We start from the raw sequence: 13,138 nt of genomic DNA on the forward strand, positions 1-13,138 counted from the left end.
AGATTTTTAGAGTGGGAAACAACTGCTGCTGATACAATGCTTTCATGTGAGATCTGATTGGTTGCCAGAAGTGACAAAATGTGCAGAAAGAAAGTAACTGCGTTGGTTCAAGAATTAAGTATCTGGTTTTGTTAGGAGTGCTGAATCATAAACAGGGCTGGCACGACACTTCAACTTTCCTTATTATTTTTAATGATTAGTGTAAGTCTTAGTTCTAAAGATAAAAAGTTTGCGTCTATTTTATACATACCAGGACTAGCCCTGTACCTGTCAGACTGAGGTACGCCATTTAGGTATTGCCTAGGAGGTCCACCCTCCCAGGCCTTGCCAGGTGGAACAAGTTTATTGCTTGTTGCCCGAGGTGTCTCTACTAGGGAATGTCAACGAAAATACTCAGGTAATTTTTGCTAAGCCAGAGTACATCTCCTATGGCGCTGGCTTGACACCATCACTTTCTGACCTTGTGTCACATCTTGATGAGGTTAAATACCATTTTAACTTCATTCATTAATTTTTCACTTTGTTTAACATTTATATTTTTACAAACTGTATGCTTTGGATTGTTTGTATCTTGGGTGGTATTTTCATAATGTTTCAGCCAATGTAACCTCCAACCTAGCATTTTTTTTAAAACAACAGTAAACAAGTAAAAATATTTTTAAAAAAAATATGGGGTATGTAAGTCCCCTTTCAAAAATACTATCTTCAAGAACAGTCATAAAATGTGTTTTCAATCGATATTCAATAATGACTAGTTTTCCTACCTAGCAAACATGAACGAATTTTCCAGGCACCCTAAAATGGAAAAAATAATAAAGTAGAAAAATGTAAAGAGAAAGTTTTCTTTTCTTCAGAAAAATACAGGACCCCCCCCCAAAAAAAAACAAACAAAACAAAAACAAAAAAGAAAACTATTTTTTAAAATTCTTTTTATTATATACACATATGAATGAAATCCAGAAAATAAAAGTGAAAATGACAAAAAAAAAAAATATATAACTGGATCTGGATTTGCCAGAAACAACAAAAATTCCAAAGTAGATGAAAGTCGGATCCAAATCAGTATCTTCACTCTTCTTCTTCTTCTTCTTCATCAGATCCAGACTCTTCAGAGGCTTCAGGACTACTGAGAATCTCCTCATCAGAAGGCAACTTAAAAAAAAAAAAAAAAAAAAGAAAAAAAAAAAAAGAAAGGTTAAATTAAAGAAAAATTTGCAGATTAATTTCCACGAATAAAATATAACATTTCTCAAAATATAACATAGAAAGTTGTTGTATTGGATATAAAAAATAGTCAAGATCCAAATTTTAAACTTCTAATGGAATTTTCCACTTTTTTCTCCCAATTTTTTTTTTTTTTAAAACCCTTACTATATATTATTTAAAAAGAGATTAGTTTTAACATTTCTTGTGTGATTACAAAAAAAGAAAACACTTCTTGCATTATGAAATAATAAAACATTTTATTCAGAAAAAAATAATTTAGTTTTAACACTTGTATAAATATTATTTTAATTAGAATTCATTATTGAGGTGAGTATTATTTATATTAATTTATTTATTGTGGACTATTATTCTCATCTACAACTAATAAAGATGAGAATAATAGTCCGCAATAGATTAATACTTCTTGTATTATCACCAAAACAAAAAAACACCTCAAATAAAACAAACAAACAAAAAGTTTATACATTTCTTTAAATAGTCGCTTTGAAATAAAATTTTAAATATTTTTACACTTATTGTGTTTTCACTTTTATAATTACTTTAGTTTTAACACTTGTGTGTTATTATGAAATGAGAATAAAAAAGAAAGCACTTCTTGTATAATCAAATATTAAATCTATGTATAAAAGTGAACGTGTCTGTGTGTGTGTGCATCTGTTTACATTTCCCTACGCAATAACTCTGTCAATTTTAAGCCTACAGATTCGAAATTTGATATACAGGGTACTGAGATTGGGGAAAATCGATGTGATTGGTTTTCGGACAGAAATTTGGCGATTAAGGGGTCAAGTTAAACGATTTAACCTTTGAGAACTCTACTAAACTTCTCCTACAATTTTGGGTCTAAACACATGAAATTTTAGATATAGGTTCCTTGGACATGGATCTAACTTAATAACTTGATTTGAGCCCCAAACAATAAATTTTAAGGGGTCATAATAGGGGGTCAAAGTTAAAAAAATTGACATTTTTTTTTTTTTGCTCAGCATACACCTCAAAACACCTGGGCAATACCGGGCACCCATGCTAGTTATTACATAAAATAATTTACTAAATTATTATGTTAGTGTTAAAACTAAATTAATTATTTGCAATAAAATATTTGTTTTATTATTTGATAATACAAGAAGTCTTTTTCTTTTGTTCCGTAATAACAACAAGAAGTGTTAAAATGAGAGTATTTTTTAAAATAAATATAGGGTTTCGTTTTTTTGTGTATTGACTACGTGAGTCCATACCGTTCGGTTGCGTTACATAATCAACTATATCCACTTCCGGTAGTTTTATTTTTTTGGAGCACTGATCTTGGATATTACCAAGTACGAACACTTAGAAAAATCAATTTTATCTTTTTTAAAACAGTAAAAAAGTAAAAATATTTAAAAAATAAAAAAAAAAGAAAGAAAGAAAGTATTATGGCGGTGTGTAGTTCCCTTTAAAAACAATATCTCCTTCAAGAACGGTTATAAAATGCCTTTTCAATCGATATTCATTCTATAACTAGCAAGGGGGGGGGTACCCGACATTGCCCGGGTGTTTGGAGGTGTGTGTATTAAAAAGAGGTGTAAAAGAAAAAAAAGTTTTAGTCGGAAGGTCGGACTGAACCCAGAAGCCTTGACGCAAAGGTGGAAACGAAAGGGGGGGAAAAAAGCCAGTCACCTAACCATCTGTGCCACGATGGAGAGGAACTGATAAGGGCGTTATATGAAGGTTTATGAAACAAAATGAACAGGTGTGAGGAAGTCTGACCTATTTTTGCGCTGCAAGCCAAAGCATTCGCGGACATACACAAGAAGAAGTGAACACACACACACACATTTTCGCTTTTATATTTATAGAGGTGCACTAGCACAGATGTGGCAACAACACTTCATGCATGAGCGAATTGTGGCTTTGTAAAGATATAGATTAATATGGGGGGGGGAGAAAGTAATTTTTTTCTAGCACAATAAAGGGAGCCCACCTTCTTTGCAACTGTCTTGGCAATGTCCTTAATATATGTGTTCCTGTTTGGACCTTTTCTAAGACAGAGAAACTAATGGTAGAAGTATCAGATGTTGCAACAATATTCCATGAGTCAGCAAATGGTGGCCAACAGGATAATAGGAGATGCAAGTAATTTTTCTGGTAGAATGAGATAAGGTACACTCCGTAGTATTTCTTTCAATATGGAATAAAGTGAACATACTAGTAATATATGCTACACTTGTAGATTGAATGTAAAATACAGGGTGGAAAAATAAAATTGACGCCCTGGAAAAGACATGTTTCCATTTCCGTTTGATGAAAACCGTTTTTTTTTTTTTAGACAATCTACTAGATGGCTAGTTGTGTACAAATCCCAAAAGCCTTCTATCATGTGTAAAAGTGACACAATGTTCAACGAGCGAGATTGGAGATGTTCCGCTGTACAACACATGTTCTCTACTGATCCAAGTTATGACAACAGGACCATTGCCAGCACCCTCAAAATGCATCGCTGGATTGCCATAAATTACAGGAACATGGCCAGGATGACGATGAAAACAGTTTACAGCCAGGGCTATGGTGTGGTTTCAAGTGAGGGCCATATCATGCCACCTCACACCTAAATTGGCTTAAAAAAAAATTTTTTTTTTTTTATTCAATTTTCACCCGAAATAAGGCACAATGCCACTTTGAAGTAGGGGGCTACTATCGGGGACATAATTTGTGGGGGCATTATGAAGGTACACTTGCACTTCTGCATATCAGTACAGTTGAAAAAGCAGAATCCCGAAAGGTAGTTCCAAAGACTTGCAGTTCTGGGGAAGAAACTATTGGAGTAAAAGGCTTTCTTACGCCTAGGGATCTCTACTGTAAAGGGGTGTGGAACTTAGTTGCTTGTCGGGTTTGTTGGGGGTAGTCACGTCAGGGAGGTACAAGTGCTTGCAGTTTGTCAGAACATTCACCATTCAAGTATTTGTAGAACAGGCCGAGGGATGCAACATTTTTTTGATGGGACAGAGGCTGAAGCCTAGATGACAGTTCAGGACCTATCAGGTTGGCGACTCTCTTTTGAACCCTGTCTAGGAGTGAGAGACAAGCAGCAGATGCACCAGCTCAAATGTGACAACAGTACTCCATATATAATTTTGTAATAATATGTCAAATGACCCAGGTTTGGCTTCAGAAGGGTGCCACAACTTTGTAGCACTCTCTCACTGCCCCCCCCCCCCCGAACTCAGTAGACTACTTAGTTTGGTCATATGTCGAGAAAAACACTAACATAACCTCCACAACATCAAAGCCAGACTAATTGATGCCATCCGCTGAGCTCCTGCCAGTGCTTGTGGAAAAGGCATGCTCCCAGTTGCGGACCCCCGTGTCAAGGCAGTGATTGAGAAAAGGACTGCGTGTCATTAGCTAGAATTGAAACTAAGACATCTACTGTTCCAGATGCGTTCCCTCATTTAGCGCTCCAGTTTTGGATTGATGTGAGATTCAAACTCTGCTATCAATCAATTTTTTTGATATTTGCATACGAAACCCTCAAAGCACTTTTTCTGAAGATTAAATGCATCGAAACCTTACCTCTCCAGGTTCGTCATCCTCTTCCTCCTCTTTTTCTTCTTCCTTCTCTTTCTTTTCTTCCTTCTCCTTTTTCGCAGGGGCCTTCTCTGGTTTCTCGTCCTTTTTAGGTTTTTTCTTCTTGGGTTTGTCATCATCCGAACTGGAATCGGAACTGGAGATAAACTCCTTGCTCTTGAAGGAACCATCCGCAGATTTGCCGCCAGCACTACTCGTCTCTGACTTTCGTGGACTTTTCTTTGGCGCTTTCTTTGTAGCTTTCTTTGTAGGAGCACTGTGAGGTAGAGAAAGAAAATGAATATTACAGATCAGAATCTTTGGGTTTGGTTAAAAACATATCTAATTTTCATCAGTTTTTTTTTTTTAAATGGAGATTAAACTCAGGTATGAGAAAGTGTTAGAGTAATAGGAAAATAGAGTTTATGAAAAACAAAAGAGCAATGGATCTAATACAGCATTAATCCGTTTCAATTCTCTATCTATATAAAAGCCAAGTACGTCCAAGGATGGAGTACTGCTGCCAGATCTGGGTAGGAGCTGCTAAAAACAGCCTATCCTGCCTTGACAGAGTACGAAATAGACTTTGTGGCTTAGTGGGGGATGCCCTTTTTTCTTCCTTGCAACCTCTCTCCCACAGAAGAGACGTTGCGAGCCTGTCTTTGTTTTATTCTTATTTCCATGGCAAGTGCTCGTCTGAGCTCTAATCTCTGGTCCCCCTCACCAATCTTTTACGATAAACACCAGTCTAACTGAAACCACTGTCATTAATTTTCCCCACTCTTTATCTGTGCCTAAATCAAAACATAGATTCCATGAACAAAGCTTCTTTCTTAGAACTGCACGCCTGTGGAACTCTCTTCCGTTTGCCGGTTTCCCACCTGACTACAACTTGGATGTCTTCAAGTTCAACATAAACAAATTCCTGATGAACCGCTCCCTTAAGTAAGACACTATCAAATCTCCAATACTAACGATTACTATGATACTATCCCATTGAGTACTGTACACGTAATAACCCTTATCCTCGAGTGGCTTCCGGGCCTTGATAAATGGTGACCTTCATGTAAAGAAAGAAAGAAAGGGTTGCTAAAATTGCCGTATGGCGGGGCCTAAGCAAAATGTTATATTGTACATATCAAAAATTAGTAACAAAATACAGTATATAATATGTATATAATCAAATAACATAAATAACACTATAAGGCGGGGCAAATACCATAAAAAAAAAAGATTGTATTCTACATTGTAACCTGAGAAAAAAAAAAAAAAAAAAAAAAACGTAATCCAGGGCCACCATATCCCTGGGTTTACTGTATATGAATTCCAATAAAGATTTGATGAGAAAAAAGATCCAGAAGTTTCCGAGTTGATTTCTCATCAAGAGCAGAGCTATCCATGAGAATCTCAGAAACAAAAGGGACACACCTACGATTGAAAGACATAATTTAAATCTCGTCCAGCCAAAATGAAGGATGAAGTGGAGGGGTGGCTCAACCACGAGGATCATGTCCTCAGACATTGCAGATCACTAACTGGTAATCTCGTTAGTAGAAGGTATATAAAGATGGAAACTGCAGGAGATTGCAGTCGGAATATACATGACCCTGCCGATAGGGTTAAGTATTCTTTGGAAATGAAAGTCAAGAAAATCAGATCGAGCTTTGTATGTTGTAGCGTGACAGGGGAGATAATCCAATTTTTCGTTTGTAACTGTAGGGATGCAAATATTCAATAAAAAAACATGCTACAAGAGAAGGTAACATAAAATGCTGCTAAAAACAAAGGCCTTTTCTTTGGCCTAACATTCACAGCTAACCTGAATTGGAACAAATATGCTGAAGATATTGCTAAGGCTGCTGCGAAGAAGGTGGACTCCCTCTTCCATGCAAGAAAATTACAGTATCCTATACCCCTACAAAGCCATCATTTGCTCATGCAAAAAAAAGAAAAAAAAAAGAAGTGTACTGTGTGTTTTATAGGGTGGAACGATAACTTGTCGCCCTATATAAAACACCGCCACAGCTTTATTTTAAAACTTTTATTGAAAAATAATCAATTCAGTTAACTTGATTATGAAGGAGAGCTGACATCTATCCAATGTAGCTGTCTTCAGCCTCAATCAATGCCTCGATATGGGTCCAGAACTGGGAGCATGTCTTTTCCACAAGCACCAGCGGGAGCTCAGCAAATAGGCTTTGGTGTTGTGGAGGTCATGTTGGTGATGCTTTTGACATATGACCAAAAGAAGTAGTCTAGAGGGTTCAAGTGTGTGTGTGTGTGTGTGGAGGGGAGGGGGAGGAGCCAATGAGAGAAGGGTACAAAGTCGTAGCACTCCTTCTGAAACCAAGCCTTGATGTTTTTGGACTTGTGGGCCGGCACTGAGTCCTGCTGCCCCACCCATGGTTTACCAGTAGCCACCTGATTGCATAAGGGAACATCACACTCTCCAGCACATCCAGATACACTTTGGTGTTGACTTTCAAGCCTTCAAAGATGTGACGTGGAATGATGTGGCCCTCAATTGAAACCACACTTAAGACCATAACTGCTGCAGGAAACTTTGTTGAACTGTGCCCTCAAACGTTGAACCGTATGGATTTGCATTTTGAGGGTGATGGCAATGATCCTGTCGTCATAACTTAGATTGGTAGAGAGCATGAGTTGTACAGCAGTGCATCTTTGATCTGACTCGTCGAACAATTGTGTCACTTTCAGACATGATAGAAGGCTGCTCTCGCTCTTAGAATTTGTACACAACTGGCCAACTAGCAGATGGTCCGAAAAAAAAAAAAAAAAAAAAAAAAAAAAAAAAAAAACCCAAGAAAAAGAAACGGGTTTTCATCAAATGGCAATACAAACATGTCTGTTCTAGGGCGACAATTTTATCCTGTTGAGATTGAAAATCAATATTGGGAAGTAGCAGGGCTTACCTTGGTTCAACATCTCCTCGTTCAGCAACCAATTTCTTATACGCTTCCATTGCTGTTGAATATTTTTCTTTGGCTTCTTCATTCAATTTTTCCCATTTCTGAATAATTAAAAAATAAAAAGTTAAATTCAACGTTTAAAATTAAATAATCACTAATTAATTAGCTAATCATAATAAATCTATATAAACTAAACAGATGTGTGTGTGTATAAATATTTAACCAATAAAATTTTTAAACTACTGATCACATAACAGGGAAGAACAGATGTACATAAGACAATGATAATATCGTGTCCGAGATGGGTATATTTGCTGATGATGCAACGCTTTATAACATGCACGAAGGAAGAACAGATGTACATAAATCTAAGACAATGGCAAAATTGTTAGAAAATGGCCTCCAGATTAAAGTGGAATGGGGCCGCAAATCGATGGTAACATTTAATCCTAGTAAAACTAAGCTGCTCTCCTTTAACAATTACAAGACATCTCTCCAACCCCCTATATCTACGATGACAAATAGCACCCTACCTTAGAATTCTACCTTCAAACTCCTCGGCCTAACATTTGCGGTCAATATGAACTGGAACAAATACATAGAGGATATTGCAAAGGCTGCTGCAAAGAAGGTGGGTTCCCTCTATCGAGCTAGAAGACTACTCACACCTGTACTTTTAAAAGGCCACCATTCACTCATGCATGGAATATTGTTACTACATCTTGGCTGGTGCATCTACCACCAGTCCCTCCCTCTTACATAGGGTCCAAAAAAGAGTTGTCAATCAAATCGGTCTGACTTTATCAACTAAGCTCCAGCCCCTGTCCCATCGCCGCAATGTTGCATCACTGTGCCAGTTTTACAAATATTTTAATGGAATGTGTTTTGATGAACTCTTTCAATTGTACCCCCTCGATGTACATATCCCCGACAAACCCGCTTAGCAATAAGATCTCGCCCCTTCACTGTTGTTGTCCCTAAATGCCAGAAAGCTTTCTATTCTAATAGTTTCTTCCCTCGAACAGCTAGACTTTGGAATTCCCTTCCTGCTGCCTGCTTCTCTGGCTGTACTGATATGCAGAAATTTAAATGTAACATAAACAAATATCTTGTTAATCTTTCCTGGGCATGGCCTCAAATAGTAGCCCATTACGTCCAAGTGGCGATATGATTTGTAAGGGGTGAACAGGAGTACCCCCCCCCCCCCAAAAAAAAAACACTGAAATTAACAGGAAATAGTAATCATACGCCAAGGATGGTTTATAAAGAGTACATTTTTTTCTGACACATACAGAAATATGTTGACAAGCTGAAAGGCAAAATGTTCATTTCAACTTGTTGACATTGCTATTACTTTTGTGCATGCGCAAATTCATTCATTTTTTTTTTTTTTTTTTACACAAAGGCATCACCACATTATCAAGGCCCAGAGGCCACTCAAGGATAAGGGTTAAAGAGTGTACAGTAGAAATTGGTCAATATAGTAATCATTAGTAATGAAAATTTGGTAAATTTAATAACTTATATGGAACGGCTCATCAAGAACTTATTTACTTTAGACTTGAACACAACCATATTGTAGTCAGCCGGAAAGCAGGAAAACGGAAGACAATTCCACAGGCATGCAGTTCTAAGAAAGAAGCTTTGTTCATGGAATCTACGTTTAGGTTTAGGCACAGATAAAGAGTGGGGGGAATTATTGATAGTGTTTACAGCTAGACGAGTGTTTCTTGTGAAAGTTTGGCGAGGGGGGACCATAGATTGAAGCTCAGTTGAACACTTTCCATGAAAATAACGATACATCAGAGACAAACTCGCAACATCTCTTCTGTGAGATAGAGGTTGCAAGGAGGAGAAAAGGACATCTACGAGGCTACGAAGTCTATTTTGAACTCTATCAAGGCAGGACAAGTCCTTTCTAGCAGCTCCTGCCCAGATGTGGCCACAGTATCCCATCCTCGGACGTACCTGGCTCTTATATAGATAGAGAATAGCATCAGCAGTGAGATATCTACCGGATCGATAGAAAGATCCCACCATTTTTCCAGCGGCCTTGGCAACAGATTTGATATACGTGTTCCATTTAAGATCAGGAGTAATGGTCAAGCCCAGAAGCTTGTCAAAACTTGAGGCCTCCTGAAGACGAGAGCCATTCATTTCAATTGATGACAAATGTGGATTAGAATGTTGATGATGTAAAGAGAGTAGCTTGGTTTTAGATGCATTAAAAGTAACCAGCCACTCCTTTCCCCATTGTACTACGTGCTCAAGATCAGAGGAGAGAGAATTGGAGAGAACTTGGTCATTTACTGTCTTAGATGTGGTACCATAAATGGTAGTGTCGTCAGCATAAATGTCTACAAATGATGTAAGGATATGATTTGGAAGATCATTAATGTAGATCAGGAAAAGAGTTGGGCCCAGGATGGATCCCTGAGGGACACCGGCATTAATACTGTGAGCTTCTGATTTTTGCCCCTCAACTACTACTCTTATGAACCTATCAGAAAGAAATGATTTAATAATTGAGAAGACTTTTCCAGCTATACCATAGCTAGCGATCTTATGAAGTAAACCTTTATGCCATACCCTATCAAAGGCCTTAGATATGTCAAGAGCAATTGCCCTAGAAAGATTGCCACCGTCGAGAGATTTGCTAATCCTATGCGATATAACTGTAAGGACATCTGCTGTAGATCTAGCAGAACGGAAACCATATTGAGTGTCACTAAGAAGGTTATTTTTGTTGAGATGGTTGATTACTTCTGTATTTAACACAGATTCTAGCAACTTACTCATGACGCACAGGAGACTTATTGGCCTGTACTGAGAGGGGGATGAGCGATCACCTGAATTCTTAAATACAGGGCATACTGATGAGATTTTCCAGGGAGATGGGAAACTATTCTCCTTAAGACAACGTTTAAACAGTTTTGTAAGTATGGGCGCTAGTTCAGGTTGAAGTTTTTTGAGTACTATAATTGGAATACCATCGGGGCCAGTTGCTTTACTCGAATCAAGGTTTTTGATTAGCTTCACAACATCACGTACAGATATACGTATATCACATAGCGTGTTTTCTGATACAGGAGGAAATATTGGGGGTTGGCGGTCTTGGTCGCAAAGGGTAGAATTAGCTGCAAAGTTCTTGACAAAGAGTTTGGCTTTGTCTGATGCTGACGAGATTACCTCAGGTCCATTGATAATAGTTGGGATGGAGCACACGCTTCTGTTCAGGATTCTGTTTGCTATTTGCCAAAACTGGTGGGAACCAAGCCGCTGCTCAGCTACTTTGGACTTAACAGATTGAGCATACAACTCTCTTGCGTTCCTTATTACTTTCTTACAATGGTTGCTGGCAGTCCTGAAAACGGCTTTAGTTTCCATACATCTATTACGTTTGAAGCAGTGGAAAAAGTGATTTCTGTGCGCAATGGCAGCAGCACATTCTGGAGAGAACCATGGCTGGCTGTTAGGTTTTTGCTGAAACTTTTTAGAGGGTATGAAATGGTCAATACCTACAATTAACCATTCAGTTAGGTCTAATACTATAGAGGACACATCCTTTTTAAACATGGAATGCAGAGGTAGATCAGATATAAATGTACGGAAGCTATCCCAGTCAGCCTTAGTGTATCAATATACTGTACGATGAAGAGGTACGTCTGGGGACTTATTACATTTCATTTTTATCTTAATTGATACAACAGAGTGGTCGGAAGATCCAAGAGGCGACAGAACAGAAACTGAACATAGTTCAGGGCAAGTTGTGAGAAAAAGGTCTAGTAGGCTCGCATACTGGCCGTCATTGTCGGGCACACGGGTAGGTTCCTGAACAATCTGAGTGAGGTCATAGGCAATGGAGAAATCATGACAGAACCTCCCCTCATCATCGGTCTTTTCAGCTTGAAATGGTTTAATTTTAAATCTTTATTATTTATCTGTTGATAACTCAAACAGCTGGAAACACGGCTGGAGAACGAAATACTTTGGTTTTTAATGATGGCAGTCGAGTCAATTATTTTTAGATCCTGTGCATTGTAATTCGATATATTCTTCAAGAAAAATATGATTGAACTCAAAACCCTTGATATTAGCATATGTATAGCTCGTCAGGTAGGCCTATGGCTGTATCTCAAACAGTTGACCTGATAGAGCAAAATCAATGTGATATTCGGACTCAGAACACCAAAATTAGTCTAAATCAGCTGAGAAACCCCTGACGTTTTTTTGGCTGTTACCCAGTGCCCATCGAAAAATAAAAAAAAAAACATGGAGGTCTTTTTACGGTTAGTGTTTATCAATCCCCTGGATCCCTTTGCCAACTTCACTTCTATCTCATGTATTGCCTTCATTTTCTAACCCGACAGTCGTCACATTCCTGATATGTAATCTCGCTCCTTCCTCCTCTTCTGATGAGAAGCATTAAGCTTTGAAATGCCAAGGCGTAAAGATCATTCATAATCCCTATTCCCATACCAAATTGACAAATAAGTCAATATACACCAATATATATTTTGTCTATCTATAATTTCTTTATCAAGATTTTACATCAAAATGTTAGCCAAGAGGTAGCTTCAACGTCAACTATCCAAATGCGTACCAGTATCTTGTCATAGTAGTGGTCCACATTATGCACTCTGTTCAACAGTAAAACAGGTTAAGTAATGGTCCTCCTATAACGTCATTTCGTAAACATTCAAATTTTTCCCCTTTAAGACCTGTTGCATTTGTGCTTAAGTTTTCTTTACGTGCTTGATGCTGCTGCTACTACCATTCCCCTTCTGCAACCTCCCACCATCTACTGTGGAAACAATACTACAAGAGTTTCCGCATCAAATCTGCTTACCGTTTTGTCCTTAACTTCTCTCCACATGTCCGCCGCCTTCTTGGTTAGTTCTGTGATGGAGATACCAGGGTTGTCGGTCTTTATTTGTTCACGATGTTCGTTCAACCAGAGGAAGTAGGCAGAAAGCGGACGTTTCGGCTTATCAGGATCGACAACTTTTTTGGATTTTCGCTTTTTGCGAGGTTTATCAGATTTCGGCTGAAAAAAAAAAAAGAAAAAATAAAATTTCAAACTTTTAACCCGAACTGCTATTTTGAACAAGTGAAAAGAGGATAAATTTTAAAAACCAAAATACGTTTAATTTTTTTAAAAAATTATTTTAATCAAGTTTCTGGTCTCTACAACAAATACATTGATATCAAATAAAATTAGCTCTCTTAGGTTTAACAATTAAAATGTTATTGTAAGGCTACAAGGGAGATAACTAAGTTTAATAAAACAAAAAATAAAAATTGGTAATGTGGAGAGTTCAGAGAAATTTTTAATTTAAGACAGTTTATGAGGATTTTCTTTGTGGTTTGCTTAGAAAAAGAAAAAAGACAGTAAAGGGAAAAAGAAGAGGGGGTAGAGGTAGGAGGGGAGGGAG

The 13,138-nt window shown here is 37.6% G+C and overlaps 1 protein-coding gene across 1 annotated transcript in view; it reads right to left on the minus strand.

The window, feature by feature from the left end:
- Positions 1-914: 914 nt before the first annotated feature.
- The window catches only part of LOC145255821 (FACT complex subunit SSRP1-like), a 50,800-nt gene continuing 38,576 nt past the window's right edge, over positions 915-13,138 (minus strand). Inside the window, exons 13-16 of the mRNA XM_080114538.1 lie at positions 12,553-12,750; positions 7,707-7,804; positions 4,780-5,050; positions 915-1,152 (exon numbers count right to left, since the gene is read on the minus strand). Coding sequence (XP_079970664.1) covers positions 1,069-1,152; positions 4,780-5,050; positions 7,707-7,804; positions 12,553-12,750 — 651 coding nt within the window. The 3' untranslated portion in view covers positions 915-1,068. The remainder of the gene's footprint in view (positions 1,153-4,779; positions 5,051-7,706; positions 7,805-12,552; positions 12,751-13,138) is intronic.

Source organism: Euprymna scolopes, chromosome 31 (genome assembly GCF_053919585.1).
Source record: "Euprymna scolopes isolate OS-2025 chromosome 31, ASM5391958v1, whole genome shotgun sequence".
NCBI classification, from domain to species: domain Eukaryota; kingdom Metazoa; phylum Mollusca; class Cephalopoda; order Sepiida; family Sepiolidae; genus Euprymna; species Euprymna scolopes.